Source organism: Pagrus major, chromosome 22 (assembly GCF_040436345.1).
Source record: "Pagrus major chromosome 22, Pma_NU_1.0".
In the NCBI taxonomy this organism is placed as follows: Eukaryota; Metazoa; Chordata; class Actinopteri; order Spariformes; family Sparidae; genus Pagrus; species Pagrus major.
Window position 1 is genome coordinate 11,957,345 of NC_133236.1, and position 24,437 is coordinate 11,981,781.

Here is a 24,437-nt window from a genome sequence, read left to right on the forward strand (position 1 = left end):
CAAAAACTGGAAAATAAAAAACATCAGGTCGGATGTTGAGGGTTGCTGCATTTGCAAGACGAACACCTGAAAATATTCGACAGCCTGTAATGTTTTGACCTGACTCCCAGTTCTCATTAATGGTTGTTCAAAGTGTATAACCTGTAGAGAGTTTTGCAGATTTGTACGGAAGCCAAGAACGGCCATGTTATTATTATTATTTTGTTAATGCCAAGATGATGAGTTAATTATTTTGTTATCTTGAGATAACAAAGCTTGTTTTCTGATTATTGGGGCAGATATTCAGCATTTTTTAAATTATCAGTATCTGTGATTTTTCCGTCAGGTTGCAGATAAAATAAACTAATTCAAAAATGTGCTTCTTTGGCTCGGATGCAACAATCTCTCATACGAAATGTAGTTGAGAGTAAGTAGTAGAAGTAGTAGTACCTCAAAATTGTACTTACGAACAGTACTTGAGTAAATTATACTTTACGTTTCCAAATATTGGTTATCAGTCTCCTTGATCCGCAATAATCGGTATCAGCCCTGAAAAAGCCATATCAGTCAGCCACTAATCTTATCGCGAGAATACAAAAGGGCAATTTCTCGAGATAATTAGTTAAGTTAACAAGAGAAAACAACTTGTTTCTCAAGATTACATGAGAATTAGACAGAACTTGAGCTGAAAAATTGATCTTGTAAAATAGATTAAAAGAAATAACAGGACACAACCTCTGGTGGTCTTGTGATAACAAAATGATTAACTCATGCTCTCAAAAGAAAAAATGCAAGGATGGCCTTTCTTGGCTTCCGTAAAACTTCAAACGTCTCAATGATTGTTGCTTTTTTTGGTTTTATATTAGTTACAGTCAAAATTCAGGCTCAAACTGTCACAAATGTGTTGTTCAGAGCCTCGTGTGAAGGTAAGTATTTAAGGGAGGATGACAGAGAAACAAGCAGAATTTGGAGGGGTGATCTGATATCAGAATAAGATTTATTGTAGTTCTAATTGCTATAATATCATAGGCAACTGGACTTGTTTCAGTTACTTGAAGACGTTTCACCTCTCCAAACTCTCCAAACCTCTTGGAGAGTTTGGAGAGGTGAAACATCTTCAAGAAACTGAAACAAGTCCAGTTGCCTACGATATAGCACTTAGAATTACCATGACTGGACGACTGAGAACTTTCATCCATAAGATTAATTGTAGTTTTTCGCAAACCCAAATGTGCCAAGTAACACTTTTGATTTTCCGTCTTTAAATTTAAATAATAATCATTAAAGCTCAGATGCTTTTGAAGAACTGAGTCAATGTTTGTTTGGGCTGCAGAAGAAGACAGTCCCTTTGTTCTGCCCAGTGTTTAAGCTCCATTTTAAGACTTTATTAACCCGACTCATCCACTGTGTAGAAGTCGTGTTAGGACTTCTTTGGACAGTGTGAAGACGAGTCTGTGTTGAGAACCTCGATCATCGTTCTGGTCGACGGGAACGTCTCTGCTACGGATGGAAGACTCTGGTACCAACCTGGCAGACTGTTGAGGAAGGAAAATTTAAAAAATGATCTCAGCCAAGAACAGCAAACAAAGAACGTGTTTTGTCTGATTACCTCTTGAGGTTCATCCAGGTCTTTGCGGTTTTACTGAAGCTGTCTGGACTGGGTGTAGTCATGGCTTCAAAATCTACCAGCTGAAACAAGATTCGACAAGCAAACAGCAACTATGAAGCAAGAGTTTTACACATCTTAACATGATGCTTTTGGAAAATACTCTTTAGATGAAGATATCTGAGAATGCACTGTCCACATTGACTACACGTGGTCCAGCCATGTACCATGTTTCCACTTGTTTAACTGCATTCTCTCATTTCATCCAAGTCAAAAGGTTTTATTCATTTTTTAAGATCCATTAATCACCAGACGCTCTTTAGTCGAGCAAACAGACACCTGGACATTTTGAGGACAGTCAAAAAGTATCCTGGCTGACTCAAGCTGAACTTTTAGAGACTTTGCCTCTCTCACACCTGATCAGTTTTCAGCGCTGCTTCGTTTCTGTCTGCTGTGATTTTGTTTCAAGAACAATATGTCTGCTAAGCAAGAGCAAAATAAGAGAGACCTTGAGTTAAGTGTTTTGCATTCTTTTTGGAGCCCTTTTCATGCATGGAATACATAAAATTGCTGGCTGTATCAAGCTATGCTATCAAATATCAGCTTTTAGTCCAAGTGCCTTTTATGTGAATGTTTCTTATTCAGATAGGACAGCACAATTACAGTAAGAGCCATGAAAGAGCCAGATACCTGGCACCTGATACGTGTGAGAAAGCAACAACACAGTGACGAGTTAAAAAGTTTAATAATTAAAAGAAATGTGGGTGTTTTGTGTTCTGATCAGACATTAAGTTAGAGCTAGGGTTCACATTACCATTCTAACATGCAAGAGAATGCAGGAGGTGCATTCCTGTTTACCTTTCCTTTCGGGATCCTGCCGATGACCTCTTTCCCACTGGCCATCAGTGCTCCCATCACGACTGAGTACGCCACCACACTGAGCAGAAGCAGAGCAGACAAACACTCTTACACACTAGTATCACGATTTGAATGAGAACTTTGCCAGTTTACGTCTCAAACTTCTCGCCTTAAATGTTATCAGAGACATATTTTTAGCATACTGATCTGGATGACTAAGAACCTTCAGCAATATTTTAGCTGCAATAAACCTTGTTTGTAGGAATCAGTAGTCTTACTGTTTCCTGTGTCAAAACGAACTCCAAGCGAAAACCCAGCACCGCACAGCTGCAGTATGTCAACTATCAGTGGGAGTGTTTTGTTTATTTGTCAAAACAAAAGAGAATAAAACAGCCCCTTTTTCTGTTTTCTCTGGTCACGTTGCGCCAATTTCAAAATAATTAGCATCTATTATTTGCGAGACAGCCCAGTTTTATGCAAGAGCCATCTTTCCAGCGGTGAAATACTTCTTTAAGTCCAAACTTTGCTCTAGGATGTCTCTGCTCTCTGGGATTTAGAGGTTTCCTCTCCTAAGACTTGTCGGAAACTCAATCTGGAGGAGAGAGAAGCTTCCTCAAGAAATATGAAACACTTTCATTACCTAAAATCCACAAGATTCAAGGACCACTAGCTGCCAATAAACCTGCTGAAATTCTCTAAACGTTAATATAGCATTGTATATTTCCAGTAATGTTTTTCACGTTGTACTGTGCGCCAAATGTCAACTGTTAGCTACAATGACAGTTGCATAGTAGACTTGTCCCAGCACATCACAGAGGAACACAAATTCCCCTTCTGCTATGTGTTATGAGAAGACAAAAATATCTAACGTTACACCTGCGGGCTGTTTCAACTTTTTAATTACCTGGACTGTTTTTTGTCAACTGAAGGCATGCTGTTCTTCGGCCATAAATTAGCTCAGGTTATTTAGAGGTTTCCTGTCCTGAAAGTTGTCGGAAACTCAATGTGGAGGAGAGAGAAGCTTCCTCAAGAAATATGAAACATGTTTGACTTTCATTACCTAAAATCTGCAAGTTCAAGGACCACTGGCTGCCAAAACAGCTGCTGATTTTTTTCTAAATGTTATTATTGTAATGTACACGTTTCCAGTAATGTTTTTCACATTGCACTGTGCTCCTGTGTCCATGTTGTGTGGTGCGCCAGTCTTTTAGTGTCAGCTGTTTTTAGTCATACGTTTTTAAGAAGAGTTTTTATGTAAGCTACAATGAGGAACACAAATTCACTTTTGAATTGATGAGAATATTTAAAGTTACAAGTTGTTTAGACTTTTAAATTACCTGGACCCTCTTGAGAGGGGCATGAGGTTGCAGAAGTAATAAACCAAGGAGAGGATCAGGTTACACACAGCATCTGCATCCTGAAAGGACAAAGATCATCATATGTATCATATGCATGTCGTCCATTTTTAAAATATTTTCACTGTGTCTTTGTTTTTGTTCAGTTTATCCAGTGAGGGTGAAAGCAGAGAGGGCTGCAGACAAAATGAAAAGAACCATGAGTCAAAACACAAAAGAGGTTATTCATATTGTTCAGGTATCTGTTTCAGGTCAGAGCCAAAACCTCGTCTGGCTGTTACAACAAAAGGAGCATTGTTGGCTGCTATCACAGCAATCAGCATAGATCACGTAACAATAACAAAAGGTGAACCACGGATGCACAGACAGACCCTCCTGGTTTGATAATATCAAAGTCTAAAAATGTATTTTTTACTGCAGTTAGTCTGAAAGCGATTTACAGCATGCAGCTGGAAAATACATTCTGCTACAATCCTGAAAAATGATGAATGAAATAATGAAATTATTGTGATATCCTCCAGAGATTTCATTAAATCCCTCCCTAGTTTGCCTGTCTAGAAAACTGTAATCTGCAATATTTTTATATAATATAAAATATCTAATATTCTATAATAGAGAGAAACTGAGGACAGAATTTAAATTTAAAATGTGTAGATTGTTGACAGATGCTGCTGAGGGGGAACTGCTGCGCTGACAGACGACTTGAAGTGAGATAAATATGTTACATGTGTTGAAACTGTTGGCTGCTAAGCCAAGTTCACTAGTTTTCTGTGCACAAGTTTTGAGAGTAATTAAAAGCCACAGAGGAATTTCTGCTTTTTATCAGTCTTTTGCCTGTTTTTTGATGCAGCTGACACAACTGAGCAATATATTGATTAACAGGGAAAAATAAAAGGCCCGAAAAATATCAGTTATCGGCAGGTATTGAAATTATAGCCAATAAATGGAGCCGATAATACAAAGCCAAATAAACTTGCTTTCGTTCGATTAACAAGTGCAGCATCTACACACTTTGGTAGAGTAGGTGGCGGTATGCACCTTTAAAGTTAATAAATCAACACAAGAAGAGGAAGAAAAACTAAAATGTGAAAGTAACAGTTATCTTATTGGTATTGGCCGTGAGAAGCAGGTAATTATTAGTTGTCAGTGTCGCCTGAAAAAAATCCATATCGTGCATCCCTATAAAATGTCAATATTAAATATGACTATCACTCTTTACTAAAAGTGTCTTGTTTTCTTTAACCAACAGTCCAGAACTCAAAGATATTCAATTTACAGTCATATAAAAGTGAGAAAAGCAGAAAATCCTCATATTTGAGAAGCTAAAAACAGAGAACATTTGTCATCTTTGCTTGCTAAATGACTTTACCACTTTCAATCAGTTGACACATAAATGAATCAACTAATTCTTTAAGCTTTACAACCATCTGTCACATTTTATTTACAGAGGTTTAGAGTGAACCTTCTCTAATCTAGATAATATATTTATTGTTTCATTTCATAACATAAATCATTGTATTGAAAATTCTTCTGCTTTCTATTATGTGTGGAATGCCGAGGTTGTGCCAAAACAAAACAAAAAAACAAAATGTTTCCCGTTAACTGCAGAGATAAATCTTACCCCGAGTTCAGTAGACAGCATTAATGCCTTTCCTTTGGCGGTGAGGTCTTTGTAGATTGACTCCACCTCTGACTGGTACTGCTGCGTCCGCTCTTCTGTCGTCTGAGTCTCTACTGAGAATAACATGTTGCCCACCCTGAACACAGAAGACAGCTGAGTCAAGTGGGAATTAGCACTCCATCTTCTTCGTCTTGTCATCATAGGCTAAACAAACTGGAAACATGCTGCATAACTGACACCAAGTCAACTGTCACACTGTCACTGTCTGATTTAAAAATAATTAAGTAAGTAAAGTTTATTTATTATAACACATTTAACAGAGGAACAAAAATGATTACAAACAAGACTATAAAAACAGCAAAAGAAACAAACAAAACCAAAATTTACATATTTGAGTGTCCTTCAACTCTCCCGCACTTTATCTTCTTATTTAGGATATTTTATTGTTCGTACGTATATTTTACATTTAACTGTTTATTCAAGACTGGACAAAAGTGTTGTTCTATTCTTATATTTAATCCAAATGATAGAGAAAATATCAGCTATCATTTTTACCTGACACATGTTGGTATTTTCTCCTTTAAAAAAAATATAGGTTGACAACTTAAATAAACTGCTGTAACAAGACAAAAAGCAGACCGTCCATTACGTTACATTCACTTGACAGACGCTGTACCTGTCTCCAGTGATGGTGATGGTAAAACCGTCGTACTCTTTCCCAGGATCCTTCATGCTCGGCACTTTGGAGTTGACCGTGAAGCCATCTCTGGTTTTACTGTTGAACTGCTTCACGAAATAAACACACATACACACACACACACACACACACACACACAACCAACTGGGGTTTTCACTGCTGAACGACCATGAGACATCAACACAACCATAAAAATAACTGGATGTTGTGCTGCTACAAAAGTTTACTACAGTAAAACATTTGACATTATAAACGCAATGTCGGGCTTTACAGCTCTTTTTTGGAACTCGGAACAAACAGAAGCTGATTAAACAATCTCAACTTAAAAAAATCTATTTACATTTTTCTTTAGCTAGTTTTCCTGTTTTCCGTCCTTACCTTCATTATAGGAAGCAGGTCTTCTACTTTATTCACATTTTCAAGCGCCTGACGGACCTCTAAGAGTCCTCTCGGGTTGTACGCCCTGAGAAAACAAGAATTTGTTAGCTAAAGAAGCGGCAGAAAAGTGAGAAAGTATTCATATATAAAATATTCAGATAGATAAGCAGCAGACAGTAGGTAAGCATATAAACATAAATGCTGTCAAATTACTGAGTGAGACATGCTACTATGCAGGTAACACTGAGTTCAGGCTAGGCTCATCTGTGCTAGCTTTAAGGAAAATGTAGAGATTTTCAATTCATGCAAAAAGTTTCAGAAAGGAAAGAATTGAAAACATTGCAGCAACTCAAGCAGTGTAATACGTGTGTTTTAAGTCATGGAAGAGAGTAACTCAATGATGTGTAATTTACCCATGGTACACCAGTATTCTGTCTTTGATGAAGTCGAGGATGTTGTCAAAGTATGCCAGGTATCTGATGTTGATAATCTGTCCCCTGAGGGAAAAAGAAAAAAAAAAGTATTTCAATTAACTACCAAAAAAAAATAAATTCTGCCTTTTTTTAATCTCTGAAAAGTACTTTGAGTGAATATCAGGACCAAGGCTAGTGGGTTATATAACAAGGGATCTAAATAAATGGTTTAGCACTACAAAGCTGAGAAAAACCCTGAAGCGAGGCCACATGGAAATTCAAGCAGCTCATGAGGCTGATGTGTCTGACACCGTCCTCCAGTCCAAGTTGTTACCTGATGAGGTTGATGTGATTGTTGAAGCCTCGACTGAGACTCCTGGCGGGCATCTGGTCTAACCACAGAACTGGCTGGTCTGGATCTGCAATCCTGTGAGCACAGTGGAGAAGTCTGTTCAGTCTGTTTAGTCTGTCAACACTGAAATCTAATTAGCCGTCGACCAAAGACTCTCTGATGGAACGTGAGTTGTCTTCTTTGGTTGGAAGGACAGAAGGAAAGTTTACTTCGTTCTGTGTCTGTTTGTTTAGTTTTCTGCTATAAGCAAACACGATGTGTAAACAGAAGTGATTAAATCTTAGAGTTTACAGATTTCAGTGACTGACTTCTCAGTTCGCTTTGCTGTAATTTAGGCACATGAGGTCATAGCTGAATATGAGCTTCACTCTTGACTTTAGTTAGTTATGAGGAGTAAGCATGGTGTTGGTGGCTATCACATATCAACATCTGTCTTCTTCTTATATCTGTCCTCCCCTGTGTTTTAGGGTTATTTCCTGAAGATGATTAGGATTCTGCAGTTGCTCCTGAGCTGCACTCCATTTTTCTTACAATAAAGACACAATTTTCAGGTCACTGTTCTCACAGCGTGTCTACAGACATCAGACACTTAAATTCAATGCTTTTAAGACTTTTTCAAGGTCATTTTTAACCAAATTTAAGACAGATTGATAATCTTTTTTCTTAAATCAGGCACTGCAGGTAAGTATAATGATATGTAGTATATACAGTATGTGGTCCAGTCCAGAGGAGGGACTTATGTAGGAATGTGGTTCTTAGAGTGAGGTTAATCTACATTTTGCCAACAGGTAAGTGCAAGTTTAAAGTACAAAGACAGTTTTAGGTAGGTTTAAAGATTGGTAACATTAGAAATATGGACTTATTTTGACAAAATACATTCAAAAACGGAAAGATGTAATTAGATAAAATGCTTTTGACAATCTAGACCTTAAAAATTCATTTTTATAAAATTTAATTCAAGACATTTTAAAAGACATGCAGACATTGCATGCCTGCAGGCTTGTCTCATCTAGCCAAAACATACTTAAACATAACAGTAACTCAATCTAAATCCACTTTGTTGAGTTGTTAAATTATGTTTATAATTACTTTATTATATTTTATTACACCACAGATTAGTTGCCACTGCTGAAAGTCCAAAGGGATAAAGGTAGCACACACACCCTTCTTCAGAACAGAGTTGACAAATCTCAATTTCACCAGTTTATTCTGACCATGTCAAACAACATGTTAGTGTTTCAACCTAGTGGCCTTCATCAGAGAATGCAGAGAGTTTGCATGTTGTTTGTCAGCTCTGTCCTGAAGAAGTGTGTGCTTCCTTTATCCCTTTGGATGTTCAGCGGTTACAAAATTTGACTGTGGTTTAGCACCAGTATATAAAAAACACTGGGAAGGTGCATCCTTCTCAAAGTTTAACTACAGACTAGTTTACTTTTTCCAAAGAAAATCTAGTAACTCTTTCCTCTATACCCCAAAACATCTGTGAAAAATCTATAACACCATGTTCTTGATTTATGTCATGTTCACCCTCCATCCCTGATGTATAAATCTTTGTATTTGTGAGGGGTTATTCAAGCTAAAAAGGGGTGTTCCAGTTTCTCAAAAATTCCTCACCTCCTCCATTTAACAGCTATGTCGAACATGTCTCTCCACTGCATTTGTCTGGTCTTGCCGTTGACTCGTACTTTAGAGTTGCTCCACGTCCGATGCATAGCCTGCATCACCTCCAGGGTTGCTAAACCCATGGCTGAAAAAAGCACAAATAACTCTTACTCCTACTGCTCATGTTACAAATTATCAGAAGAGCCTCAGAATGTATCAGTGGTACCTCTGTGTATTCTCCTGTTGGGTAAGAAACCAGGAGTGTCGTATTGCATTAGCGCCCCCAAGTGGTCAGCTGTGCAGATCAGCTTTTGGACTTCACTGCTGTAGCTGTCAAAATTTTGAGGCAGCACGTCTCTGAAAACCACAAATACAGGAAGACATGAAGGAGGAACTTTGTCAAAGCTTTCATGAAGTCTGCAGTCTTTTTTTTTTTCTGGTCCATGTAGAGGGTCCCTGCCAACCTTTTGAGATGTCTTTGTAAAACAGAAGAAACTATTTTCACTATAAAAACATCTGCTGAAGAACAATGGAGCTCTCATGACATCTGAAAAGATGAAAGATAAAAACCCTGCTTTCAGAACTTTCAGCTCAGAAAATTGTGGTTGTGATGGATCTAATATCTCAGATTTCCTGATGATGACAGGTGAAGTGTAGGACACCCTGTATTAACTTCAAATACCAAGAAACTATGAATGCTATCTGTTTGACAGTATTATGTTAAAGCCCACATATATAACAATAACTACAGTTATGCTTTAATCTCAGAGAAATATCTGCAGGGACAAGGACAGCTACAGTTACGATCAAAGTTGTGGCTCCAGGTGTGAATCAGCTGAAACGGACCCATCAAACTTACTTGATATGAGGCTGCAGGCCTGGCTGTTCTTCATAGTCTTCTATTAGAAAAGGCAGGTTTTTGGCCCAGTGGTTCTTAAAGTTCCCTGGTAAGTCCTGGTCCACGTTGTACTCTGCTACCGGGATATCAAGGTGGGAGTGCAGGTAGCGAGAGTACTCTGGTGGAAAAACAAGGTGGGGCGAAGCAGAGAGAGAACATAAGATATAATATAAATGAGCAGTACTGATTTATTTATTTTTTTTTGATATTTTAGCTTATCTGACCTGAAAAAAGCAGTATGCTCAAGTTTATAAAATAAGGCATAACTTTAAGCGATGCAATTTACTTTTTATGTCGGGCTGTTCCTTTTTTTAACAAATGGACACTGTACAATATTTACATAAAATAAAGTTTCTTCAAAATATAGAATATTGGATCATGACGCTATTTTAAACATAGAATTTGAACGTTTTTAGTTTTCTGATTAACAGGATTTTTCTTTCTTTCTATCTTCTGTGTGTATATCTTTTGATCTGGTTGATGAGCTGCTGCATAAAATTGCCCTTAAATAATAATAAAGACAGGTAGAATACTGAACAAACTTTTAAATCATACACATACTGTGTAACAATGATTCATGACATTTGAATAATCCAGCGTAAGTATATATCGTCCTACTTTAGTTGACATAGAAATCGATATTCATGCAAATATCAAACACATTTCAAATTCATTATTATGTGGTTCTCACCGAGAAGCAATTTATCTTTTTTATTTTATTCAACAAATAACACAAAGATCTTGAGCTAAAACCCCACTCATGCTGTTATTAACAGTATAATTAATTATTTACAGTACTTTCCGTAGGTGATATGAAAGAATTTCGATAGAGTAGATGGCTCTCAATTACGGCTGCACCATGTGGTAAAAAAAAAAGAAAAGAAATCATATTATCATTATTTATTTTTTAAAGTTTTTTTTTATCACGATATGATTAATGATTAGTGGGAATGATAATTCACGCATCACAACTGTTATTTTCATTGAAAAAACTATTAAAGTCACGATGTGTATGATTTGTTATGGTCTGTTTTCTAACATCTGGTGAATAAGATTTGTAGTTCAGGGCATCTCTGTAGCACTACAGTGAAAAAAAGCTATTACAATTTGGATATTGGACTTGGCCACACATGCAATTTTGATAATATTTCAATTAACTGTGCAGCCCTACTCTTGATAGTTAACTTGCATATGGCTCACTATTAAAATTAAAAAGATTATAAAAACGACATCCACATCCCTATACCCAATGGGATGGGTCTCGATGACAAAACACCAGGTAAAGTTGTAAAAGAAAGAGATGAGCACATTAAAAAGTAATGTTTTTCTACATTTTTGGTCTTGGTCTTCTATGCATGTGTTCATGTGTGTGCATGCAGGGAGACCAACCTCTGAGGTATTTCACTTTGAGGTATTCAGAGCTGGCCTTCTGTCCCAGCAGAGGGTCGTTCAACATGACTTTAGTCTGAGCTTTGATGCCCTCGTAGAACTGTCCCATCGCCACGTGACTTAACCCCTTCATGTACTGACACACCTCGTTGTAGGGCTCCAACTGAAGACACCTCTGGAGGACGGATGGGAGGAGAGGGAAAGGTGAGAGAAATTCAAATGGACCAAAAAGAAGGGCTGGCTGGACAGACAGCTGGAGCTATTACACAGTGTAATAGTTGATGAACCGGTGGATGCTACAATTTTTTTGTATTACTAACTGCTATTGAAATAAAATTTGACTAATAAGGAAAAAAAACATAAGATGAGACTGTTTAATTTGACTGTGGATACCTTAAAGTTGCCTATGGCCTCCTGCAGCGAGCCGTGGTGGTACAGCATCATGCCTCGGAGCTGGAGAGACTGGATGTGGTTCTGGTTCAACATGAGGGCTTTCTGGAAGCTCTCCATTGCTGACTCAAAATCCCCCAGCTCTCTGGAAAGAGGAAGAAGAGATACAAAGAGAGCAACAGTAGACATGTGGTTAGGCAGACAGAGGGGAAAGGTACGACTCTCAATTCCTCAAATACAAACAAACATACTTCGTTCATTGTCGGGGGAAAAAACCATACGAATAACACAAACTGGCAGTACCTGTAGGCCTGTCCGAGGCTCTTATAGGCATCTATGAAGTCAGATTTCAACTTCAGGGCCTCTTTGAATGTCTCAATGGCTTCCTGACAAAGAAAAACAGAGTTGACGACCCAGGGTTAACAGGAAGTTGCAATAGGGAACAGGAGGATTAACCTAAACTTCTGACTCAGCAGATGGTTCAGACCTTGTATGAGATATATTCAGACAAATTATAGTTCACAATGTGACTCATATGTGCCTCAAGTGACCACTTCTGATAGGATCTTGATTCTATGCTCACATTTGATATAATCTGAGGGAAACTACACTGAGAAAATAACAGTTTGTTGTTGGCCATACGGATAAAGATATAACAGTCCATCTGGTACCTTCTCTTCAGCAGAGACTTAAAAAACATGAATTGTTTGGCAAATACAAATCAGCTGTGTTTGGGATATTTCAATCTGTAGCAGATGTACTGGAGATACTGAAGAGATGCCAGACACTTTTACTTAACTTGTCCTGAGTATCACAACTTTCTCTTGAGTTTTTATGTTGGCTTTGACCTTTTGCTCTTTGTCTTATAGAACAACAGTATCACAGTAGCTTGTTCATAGATTTGTTGGCTTACATGTGCAGTTTTTTAATGTATGATGATAAAACTAAAAACTGTAATTCAGACTGTTTGGCCCCTGAGCAAGGGCCTAACACAAACTGCTTAACACCTGGAACATATGACATCAATTTTCAGCATTTTCTTGACTCAGAAGCTGCAACTGGTTGCTAAAGGGGAGAGCAACTGTAGCAACAAAGTAAACTATAGCAAACAGGATATTGGCGAAGCCTGTGGTGTCACAAGCATGTCAACAGGAGTTCCACACTGCGGGTTTAAAGTCAGACAAGTGCTCTTTGAGATCTGACTAAGTTAACTAAGTTAGAGAATAATCAACTTTAACCAAAAATCTCCAGCTAAACAAGATCAAGAGTCTACAGAGATGTTAGTGGCTCTGTGAGGCTGTGCTTAAGCAAAATGCTCACCACCAAACCACAATACTGGCATGGTGATGTTTTGCAGCAACAAAACAACCCTGTTCACCACCTTGTTAACCACCACTGCTAATGAGCACTAAACACAGAGGAGAGTTGCTGAGGTTGATGGGAACGTCATTACTTTTGCAGGTATTTGGTCATAAATCAAAGTATTTGACTTTTAAATGTTTTACCTGATGATGGCTCATGGATATTTCAAAAGGAAAAGTCAGGGGATCACCAGAGTCATTAGAATAAATAATCCTGGGACCATGTCTGCACAAAATCTAGTGGCAATCCATAAAGAAGTAGTTGACATATTTAATGGAGAAAGTAAAAACTTTCTGGCCTGCTGGTGACATTAAAAGAAAATGTAAAAATTTCATGGCTATCCCTCCGCTAGTTGTTGACATATTTGAACTGAAGAGTCGACCTACAGACCAATCAATAGAGCCATGCTGCTAGAATAGCCAAAAAACATCAAAACATCACATATAAGAACTTGAGATCACTTCACATTTTTGCCATAGCACAAAACTGCAGTATTTGATTATTTACCCACTAGAAACTCTCTCCATATAGCAGTCGAGAAGAATGTTTAGTGTAAATGGAATAAAATGGAACAAGGTCAGGAGACAAAGGGCGTATTTCACACTACTTTCCTTTCTCACAGACCTGAACTGATAAAAAGCAGATTGTGCAATGTTGACTTTGTTTCCACGAGGACTCGCTGTTGCAGATTCCACTATCATGAAACAGTACTCAAGTCCAACTCTCACACCCAGAGTACATCATACTTATGATCAGAGAAACAAGTGTTTTTCAGTATGTTCACAGTGTTGTTGTTTTACAGTGAGCTGCCTGTGGGTGCTGCTCAGGGATTCCCCCAGGAAACTGGTTAGAAAAGAGTTAAAAGAGGTGTTAAAAGCAGCAAAAACCCCCTCATACACACATGTGACTGGATGAAACGCAGCAACTGAAGGAGCTTTGCAGATAAGCCTTGCAGATTAAACAGCTGCAGACGCTGCTCTGCACTTAATCTGACATCAATTTATCAAAGTGTGAAAAACATTGCGAATGTCTCGAACCAGACCTTGACGACTACAAAACAGCAACATAAATAACTGTTGAGCGATATGTATTTAGAATATTAACTTCTTTCACGGTGGAGCAATGGGTTTTGTTCTATTTGAGTTGCTGCAGTGATTAAAAGTACAAGTATTAAGTATTTTAATCAAAGGAGTAAATGCACAGACAGAGCTGAGCAGTCAGGTATTAAGCTGGCAGGCCTAGCACTGAACACTGAAGCATTGAACCCTCTGCTTTGTTATCAGTTTACTACATGGACAGACTACCTCTGCAACAAACAGATACCAAAACCTCTGGTGTGAAATGCTGTAAACTCTTCCTACTAAGAGAGGTCTGTTCAAAAGACTCACTGTGATGTTTCCCAAGAGCCGGCTGTTCTATCTGCTTTGCAGCTGCTTAATTAGGATTTAGATCAACAGATGTAAATCACATATAGGCTCCCTCATTCAGACTTCCTGAACTTGTCCCACACTATCCTCTAAATAGACTTCTGTGTCCGTGTTTGGAATACCATTTAAACCCTCCACCCTAACAGCAATCTTTGGTGTGGTCAAAGGAGACTTATCTGTATTAACAACAAGCTAATTTAGTGGCTTTCACTTATATTGAGGCCAGACTCCTAATGGAAGCAAGATTCAGTGGATTAGAGGTCTCATGCACTTTCTATAAAAAATAAAATAAAGTATACTCTTAGAGGCTCAAGTGGCAGGTTCTATTATTTATGGCAGCCATTTTTATCTTATGTAGACAGTTGGTCTCTTGTTGGACTGTACAAGCTCCATGAAGCCTGGACTCATTTGGATGGATGATTTATGATTATTTACTCCTGCATTTATTTCTCATTGTTAATTTTGTTTACTTTAATTATGACCACTAAGATTATGATTTGTATTGCTCTCTGAAAAGTTTTTCCTTTTCCATCAGGTTTTTGTCTGAAACAGCACCGTTGATGTCCTCTGCACTATTTTGTTCTATATGCAAAAGCTATTGATAAGGTTTTTATTTAAAAAAGACAATTGGAAAAAAGTAACTAAGATTGCATAAAATAAGAATTCAACACCATGAGCTTTGGTCTAGTAGTTCATGTTCTTACTGATAATGTATATCAATCTCTTTATCTAATTTTAACCTTTTCCATATGCATTAATTCTACATGTTGTAAACAAAGAATAAGTTCGTTTTTTATCATTTCCAACATGAAATACCAGAGTTTTCAGAAAGAGCTGGATTGGTTTAAAGTGACTCTCACAAAATATCCCTAAACAGCCAAAATGTTTCCAGTGGTAAGAAGACACCAGCCACAGCATTTTACAGCAAACAAAGGCCTTTTGTCAGGCTGATCATATAAAGTAACAAAGGGGAATAGAAAGCACAAAATAAGTGCTGATAATGCCTTGAGTCTTGCTAAGGTAAAAAAAAAATAAAAACACAATAAATGTTTTTTTCAAGAGTCTGACTTTTACCTTTTTTTGAATGATCAAAACATACACGACCAAATTTCCAGATGTTTTTACTGGAAAGAAAAGGTGACAATAAAAAAAGACAAAAAATAGGTGCCAGTGAGCATCTTACTTTGAGCATGCCTCTGTGGAAGAAGGTGAGGCCTTTATAAAGCATCGCAATGGGCTGATTCTTCTTCAGCTCTAAGGACTGCTGGAAGTCTTCCATAGCTGCCACATAGTCCTGGCGGGAGGTCAAAGCACAGGATCAGCCTATGGCACCATCAAAACATGTACGTACACAGAGAGACTGAACATTTGATAATCAGACCTCTGAGATGAAGAGCAGCGTTCCTCTGTGTCTGTAGAGACGGGCTGATGGCTGCAGCTGGATGGCTTTGGTCAGATCGGCCAGAGCCTCGCTGATACGACCCAGAGGAGACAGGATCTGAAGACACATTCACACAAAAATAAATGTAAAGATGAAGTATAAGCACGAAATAAACATCCGATTAGTGCAAAAATCCTGTTTTTTTAAAATGTATTCTGTTCATGGCTATTCAACTTCTTTTTAGTGAATCATACTGATTTACAGGTAAAAACAACAGAAAAGATGAAGTAGAAACTAAACATTTTCCTGTTAAAAATAACAAAAGCTAAATCTTGCAGAGTAGAATTTAAGAAAGACTCTAAATCTGATTTGATTACTGACGTTTACTGACCTATGCGTTGTATTAAGTTTGTGAAATTTTCTGATGCTTTGTTCTAAATGAGTTTCCACAAATGTAACTACTTTAAATGACTTAACGTGACAGGATAAAGACAAGTCTGTTTAACTAGTTTTGTCCCACTTCCACATCAGATTTATTACACCACAGATGTATTTGAGTCACATCTTAAAGAGGAAACAGCTCATAAAAAGCATCAAACTTTCTCTGGAGAACTATAAACTCACATGACTTCATGATTGTTTACGTGTCTACATCTTACTGGCTAGTGCTAAACACAACTGCACTTGAAAACAGAATATTTACAACTTCATCACAATATGCGTATTTTTCCATATGTTCTTTTTTGTTTCTTGTGCTCCTCTGTTTTTTTTAAATCAACACTGAAGCTGATATAATACAATATAATATAATATAATGTAAAAAACTTAACTTGGATGAGGTTAACAACCGGATTTTTACTAGAAAAATACCAACTAAAACTGAAACAAAAACAAAAGTCCCACTACAACTTCTGATTGCATCAGAAACACACTATGCAAATCACGTGGACCAGAGGCCAGTGATTTTGAGCTGATCAGACATCTGAACAGAGGTCAAAGAAGTACTCTGATTACTGAAGTACTGAATTAAAAGAGCAATACCACAGTGTAGAAATACTCTGTACACTCTTACATTTTTACTTTATTAAAAGAACAAAAGTATTTGCACCAAAAGTAAAAGTACTCATTATGCATTATATATTTCAGAATAATATTGTAATTACTGATGCATTCATGCGTTCATCACTTGAATATTGCAGTTGGTAACATGTGGCTTATGTGGTTTAACTACTTCATATAGTTTATCTGCTTGGTGGCTTTTGAACTTCCCCTTGGGGATCAATAGAGTTTTATCTATTCCAAAAAAATGCATCATCATTTATTTGTATTATACTAAACCTGCAAAGTGACCCGTAAATAAACCTGTCAAATAACTGTAATGGAGTAAAAAGAACAATATTTTCCTCTTAATTGTTGTGGAAGTACAAATTAGCAGTGAATGCAAATACTAAAGTAAAGTACAGTATGTGAGTAAATGTACTAAGTTACTTTTCACCATTGCATCTGAACATAAAATAGATCAGACATAGAGCTGATTAATGATCAGCTCCAAGTTATAAACTGTATAGAAATGAGCTACCCAAATGAATGAAGGGATATACTAGAAATGTAATCAGTTAAATTATATCCATTGTTGCCAAGAGCTGTAGTCTTAAATTATATTATGGCACTTGAAATCTCTTTCAGGGGCTTCAGAGACCTATAATAAACCACACTAAATGACTTTTGTCACTGGGTTACTCTCTCTGTCCAAGGTCAGGCCTCACCTCTGCTCTCTGTTCATAGACCTCTGGCCAGTTAGGCTCCAGAGTGATGACTCGGTTGAGCTCGTACAACGCCAAGTCAGCATTCTTTATGTCCTGGCGTGGAGACAGAGGAAGGGGAGGAGGTTACATTTTGTTGACATAAACCTTAATGCATAGTGAACAAAGCTAAGAGCAGAGCCACAAAGAACCAAACTATACACAAAACCTGCTGTCATGCCATTTTCCTGGAGGGCACACTCGTACCCACCCATAACCGCAGAGTCCTGGCAGATTGAATTTGCATTCATTGAATGACACACTGAGTCATTCTGTGTGTACCTGAAACTGCTGCTGTCGCCAACACTCAGGATGCCTTTTATTTTTTAGGCATCCAAAAAATGTACAAAGACAACATCTTCCGGTGCTGCCAAATACCAGGGTGGCTTTCAGAAAACGTGTAGTATCCTTTTAAGTCTAATTTAGGGAACATTTTGGCAAAACTCAACATGAAAAGGAGTCGACCAATTAAATTAAGAGTCAACGTGACTCAACTTTTAATGCAAATACTGTAAACGCAGCACATCAATATAGAAAACACTGACAGCAGCTTTGTAACTTGTAATGAAAAGTATGAGTCATCTGCTATGAATAATGTGAAGACCTTGGCTACAGCACAGCACTGAATGGTGGGTGTCTCTGACAAACATTAATTATCGTGCTGCAACACTTTCTCCCAAACAAGTACATAATACTTTGGAAAGACTACTTCATGTCTTAGTCATAACTTCACTATTGGGTTTACAATGTATCTGCTTTTACCTGACTGAGATCATTCTGATTAAAAGATCCCAAATTAACTGTTAACATGGACGGTGAATACAGCGATCCATTAAGACGTGTGATCCCCTTTCCCCAAAACAAATCATAATATAATATAACTTTATGGATGTGTGCATAGTGGTTCCACCAGCTGTGAAACATCTAATGTGCCGATACACATAACCCTAACCCGATAAAGAACAGGCACCTTTAAAGTGACAGATTTTTGAATGGAATTTGGCTTGTTCTGTTCTATGGGGAGCCCACTACGACAAATGCCCCTTTAAAAGTATCGTAATTTAACATTTCTTAGCTTATCAGTAAATACACTGTTATACACATCTAACAGTTGATGAAACATGACATCTTATGATTCAGCAGGCAATACTTGTAAATTCGGCATATAACTTTCTGACAAAGCTTTAGTTATTGTGACAAAACTTAATTACTACTACTTAATTACAAAATATACTTATATATATATATATATACATATATATATATATATAAGTATATATATATATATATATATATATATATATATATATATATATATATACCTCGAGCCCCGTTCAAGCAACATTAGTTTGGTGAACAGTGGTCCTGGTGACAACAGGCAGACTCATTCTAAAAGCGGATATGTTATTGCTGTAAGTGATGCTTCTCCGATTGGGAACTATGCTGAATTTATGTATAACTCTAGGTGATCTGTTGTTCTGTTAAGCAGCTTTTCAAAGATTTACACCAGCCCTCTGAAGCCAATTGAAAATTAATTCAGATTGGGCCTGATCAGGCCAATGACTTCCAACTGAGGTGGTTATATGGGGCATTTTTATTCTGGTTGGGCTATTGTTCTGATTATTAGTGATATATTAGAATCCATGTAAAAACAGCCATTACGGACCAGCAGATGGCTGACCAGAAAGGGTGCTCATAATTTATGAGGCACATTCAACTTCATTTTAATGGTTGGTGAGAGAGTTACAAGGTTCTTCGCAGTTGCACAGAAATTACAGTATCATAAAATTACAGCTCAACTGAAATATCGGTTGATATTGGCCTGTCACAGATATATTGATATCGGTGAATATGTTGCCCAATATGCGCTTTTTTTTTGACAATATACTGTAGAAAAACATGCATAAAATATATAAAATTAGTAAATTCCCAGTAAGGTTTGTCCTTTCAGATATAAAAATGATTGTTAAACTCTCAAATATCCTGTCTACATTACATATGATTGTCACAAGTGTTTGATAACCACAATTAAGGGATCACTGCAAAAACTGTGTGTGTATCAGCCGATATACGGATATTGATGATTTAACAAAAAAATCCCTGATATCAGTATCGGCCAAAGAAATCAAGTATTGTTTATAAAGAAATGCAAGAAAATATGAAACTACTCGAGATAAAACTATTTCTAAAAAAGCTTGTTTGTTATTAAAGCCAAACAGTGCAGTAGCATTCCACATTCATCACTCACCTGTAGACTTTTCTTCCCATAAGCTATCCCTCTCCCATAGATGGCACTGACCAGCTCCGGGTCGCCCTTTATCAAAGACACAACATGTCAGGAAAATACTCTTGAGATACAAAGAAAGGAAGTTGTGCTGCAATCCTAATACATGTATTGAGAGTGAATATCTGCTAATTCAGCAGTAAACTCACCTGTAATAAGAGTGAGAAGTGTTTGATGGCTTCATCGTAAAGACCGTTGCCTATCAGAACGTAGCCTATAGCTGCGACGACAGAAATGATGACGAATAACATCACAAAATCATACACGTCCGCTCGGCACTAATAAGGCTTGTGCTTAGAACAACGTGTAAACTTACCAAGTTCTTCGTTTGTGTTGTGGTTATCTACGGGGAAGGGGATTTTTTTCTGTTCTATAAACAACTTGGCCTGGTTCTGTGAGAGACAGAGAAGAACAAAAAAACATCACATATAGGCGGAAAAAAGAGACGTATATCAAGAGACGGCCCTGACACACAGGAAACAAAATAATGGTTTCCTGTGTGAAGACAAACCCACCAAAGGGGGAAGAAACACAGATACAACACTGTGGGGCTCAAAAGTGGAAAGCTAAAAACTTGTATTTAATGTGTCTTTAAGGTTTACAATCCAGGGACACTTTGCAATGTAAAAAAGTATATTTAATATATGTGTGAAGCAAATCAAATGAACCTTTGTCAAGGATATTTTGGTGAGTTAAAAGGGGTTTTAACAAGCTTTCCAGCATCTCTCAAGGTTACACTGTGCAATTAAGCATCACAGAAGAGAGAAAATCATCCTTTCTGATGTCAAGGACTCTCACTACTGCCAAGCACATACTTATGCAGTTATAAATATTCAGCGTAATGCATCAAAAAGCTAGTTTTCTCTCCTTCTCAAAGTGTCACGTTTTATTTACTCTGTAATCCCAAAAGTAGAATGGCAGCATGACATGATGCAAATACCATTGCAGGATGCAAATTTGACAGCATGCAAATGTTGCTGTGGCAGCAATTTGGGTTTCCAAATACAAAACGAGACAACTGACAAGACAAATACATTCCCACATTTATATCATCAGAGCCAACAGAAAGCAAAGTCATCAAAATGACACTGAATCACTGACATAAGGTCAAAAGGTAAAGATTTGGTTCTCTTTTTTCTTCCTTCCAAGGAAGATATACTATATGTGTAAATTACAGGGTTTTTTTCCCCTTCTTAGGCTTTTATGAGGATGAAACTGCTCTGAATATGAAGTCTTGACTTAGATGACCTCCAGTAGTTTTCCCCTGGCAACAGCGACTAAGAGGTGCACTGTGAGTGTGGTCAGTACACTCTCACATCACTGCTGAGTGTTCAGTACTGCACTTATGCTTTGTTTTCCCCAGAAATAAAAAGTCATAACTGTCATTAAAGCTCCTATATTGTAGAAAGTGAGATTTCCTGTCTTTTTTGATTATTTAACAGGCTCAGGTGCTATGTACACTGAAAGTATCAAAAATCCAACAGAGTTGAACTCACTATGACTTGAAAATGTGTTCCAAACAAACACAACTTGGACAACATGTCTACACGCTTTTCTTTTAATTATTATTACTAGTGTAAGTAGACACGGAGAAATACACACAGCCTGTATTCAGAAACTGTGCCTATAAACGAGCCATCAGGACTTCCGTTACATTATGATGTCACAACTATACAGTCACCCCCCTCAGCCACAGCCATGGTTGCAAAATCACCGGCAGAGGTGATGTGAAAACATGGTGGGCTGTGCATGCTCAGACTTCTGAGGCCTTAAAGAGATGAGCACTAGAACAGAGTGTTCAGACAGAGGATGAATAAAGGTGCTGCAGCAATGAACTGTATTAGAAAAGTAATTAAAAACACACGTAAACATGTTCTAGTAGACACCCTAAATAAAAGTGTGAACCTGAGAATATCAAAAGAAAATCCAGGGGATATGTATCAAACTCAAAAATGAGTATATAAACAAACCTTAGGGGATGATAAGTCAGGGTCTCTGTGTTGATTCAGAAATGAAAGACTGGAGTGATACGTTGTCACAGAGAGTTTGCACATGGCACAGTGTTGTGCTATTTATATAAAACAAGCTGTTAAGAGTTGACTAGAAACCACTTGTTTTTTGACGGAAATTGTTACAGGCAGTGGCTGTTTTAGATCTGATAACTCGATGTGTGAGCGTGTGTGTGTGAGATCTCACCAGGATCTTCTCTGCGTTAAGTGAGAAGACTGACTCGCAGGGCGGGTTGCTTCCCTCCTCGCAGTCTGGGTCCTCCAACTGTAAAATTGAGGATTCTGAAAAGACAAATATTCTGAGCATTTATTATGGGAAGCACTGAGCACAACGATTAATATCTGTGTGAACATTTTTTAAAATTTATATATAAAAATTCCCATCCTGCCAAACCGTTACTCTTTCAAGTTACATTTGAACAATCTTATATTTCAAAGGAAAAAATGTCTGCAATGTCAAGCGGACCTGACCCCACTCATTGCGGATTCCAATCCAACAAGGCATGACAGCAATGTGGTTTGGAGTGACTCCACCTAGCTCTTCAGACAGTTTGAGCATCTAATAAAACATTTTCATCATCCCACGGAGACAACCACACCAAAAGCTCCATTAATCTGAATCTAATGAACGTGCTACTTTGAACTGCCAAATCTAGGCAGTTCAAAGTAGCACGTTCATTTTAAAAAATTGAACAAATAAAGGAACAAACTAGTACTTTTGCATAGTCAATTTACTGCAAGCCACATGCACTTGCTCAAAAAATTTCCCCAAATTTGAGTATTTTTCGGAGTATTTTTCATGGCAAACAATTCCGGCACAGTGAACACCACGTCTCTTTTCGATATCTTCAGAATTATGTTAATGTTAAAATGATGTGAAGCATAGACATGGACTGATTTGTAAAGTCTCCTCTGCATTACCACACAAAGATTAAATATTTTTGATAGTCGTAAAACTATTTTTTTTTATTCTGTCTCAGAGTTCAGTGAGATGGTTTAAACCAAACCTGCTGATTGCCTAGGAGGCAGGAAAATCACATTAAAAAGGTTAAGAAAACAAATGATGTTAACATATGTCTTCACCTCAGCAAAGATGCACTTAACCGAGCAGCACCAACCAAAAATGAATGTGAACTTGTAAAACCGTTTCACCTGTCATACTTGGTCTCCTCCTAAAAGCTGAGATTTGATTAATAAAATAAATTTCTATAGCTGGGTGTGTTAGTAGTAAGCAGAATCCACTAGAATATCACGACCATCAGAAAAATCTTTCGGTTTCCCTTTGTTAAAGGCGCAATTTAGTGGCCGAGCGAGGCAACGCTAAAATTCTGTATTTTTTGACTGGAGTTTGGTGCTGACCTCTTGGGGTAAGCTAAAACAAGCAGTTTGTAAGTTTACCGTTGAGTTTGACTTTCCTTACTGTTTTGCACACATCAACAGACTCTCAGTGAATCTCTCACAGCGGTGCTACTCTCGCTCTCCTGTATTTTTGTTTCAAGTCCCATTTAACCTCCACGGCAGTAAGAGCCGCAGCTTATCTTAGTTATCTCCTCTGGGCTGTCACCGCTTGTTGTTATTAGCCCCTTAACGTTAGCTTACACTCGGTTAAGCTAGCCGGGTTCAGTGACAGTTAGAATCGGGGAGGACGTGGCAAAGTAACAGCGATAAGAGACACTTTACCGCAGTCCGCCGCGTACTCTTCCCACTCGGACAGCGAGCTGCATCCCTGCTTGTGGAGCTCATTGTTGAACAAAGTGAGAGTGGAGAAATACTCGGAGGAGAAGATGGCCCGAGACAGGTACAGTAGTGAGAGCGCTACCACAACAACAGCCCGGCTGGCAGGGGCCATGTTGTGCTACATGTGTGACGCCAGAGAGCGGAAGCCGCAGCAGCTCGACCAGACAGAACCAACGAACACGCCCCCCTCACGAGCGACTGGAGGCCAACGAGAAGACCGCAGCCGGAGAAGATGATTAGACTGCATGTCCCAGCATCCTCTGCGGCTGTCAAACCGGTTCCTCTACCGTCAAGTCCAGACAGAACAAAGCATTTCCGTTGTAACTTTCAAATTAAAACCGTCCATCGCATCTTTTAGCTTTAATAAGTACAACTAATTACACTAATCAAAATGAGTTAGGGACAAAATTGTTGGCCCCCACATTTCATTTGCATATTCATGCACATGCATATACGCACCCATATCCCAATACCCCTAACTAGTGATCTAGATAAGTCAGCAAATAATATTGGATCACTGCACTGTTTGACACACTGACACTGACACACTCTTCTGTTCTAATTAGCCTATGGTGTTGCAAAAATCACATACTGGAATCCATCCTTTACCAAAGTTTGAATTTACCAAAAGCATAATAATATTATAATGCAATATGTAGTACAGTATATAGTTGTTAAGAGAGTATTCAGATCATTTATGTAAGTCAAAATAGTAATAATGCATTACAATTGTCCTGCACTCACAATGTAAAGAAGTATTAGCAGTGAAATGTACCAATGTAATGTAATGTAGTATTTTTTAATAAAAAGTTAAAGTATTCAGAAGGCAGTAGCATGACTAGTGTCAGTGTTGCTTTGTCATAATTTATATTATTGGATTATTATTAGCAGTGCATT

The 24,437-nt window shown here is 37.8% G+C and overlaps 1 protein-coding gene across 1 annotated transcript; it reads right to left on the minus strand.

Annotated features, from left to right (window-relative positions):
- Positions 1-838: 838 nt before the first annotated feature.
- ttc13 (tetratricopeptide repeat domain 13) lies at positions 839-23,668 on the minus strand. The gene is made up of 23 exons (XM_073492660.1): positions 23,484-23,668; positions 21,991-22,085; positions 20,111-20,186; positions 19,944-20,014; positions 19,759-19,824; positions 17,475-17,567; positions 15,709-15,825; positions 15,511-15,621; positions 11,842-11,924; positions 11,542-11,683; positions 11,149-11,323; positions 9,721-9,877; positions 9,088-9,218; positions 8,874-9,006; positions 7,242-7,334; positions 6,908-6,991; positions 6,495-6,579; positions 6,096-6,205; positions 5,420-5,555; positions 3,781-3,860; positions 2,444-2,522; positions 1,589-1,668; positions 839-1,514 (listed from the first exon to the last, which is right to left on the minus strand). Exons 1-23 carry the CDS (start codon positions 23,650-23,652, stop codon positions 1,400-1,402), a joined length of 2,481 nt encoding a protein of 826 aa, XP_073348761.1. The 5' UTR covers positions 23,653-23,668; the 3' UTR covers positions 839-1,399.
- Positions 23,669-24,437: the final 769 nt, after the last annotated feature.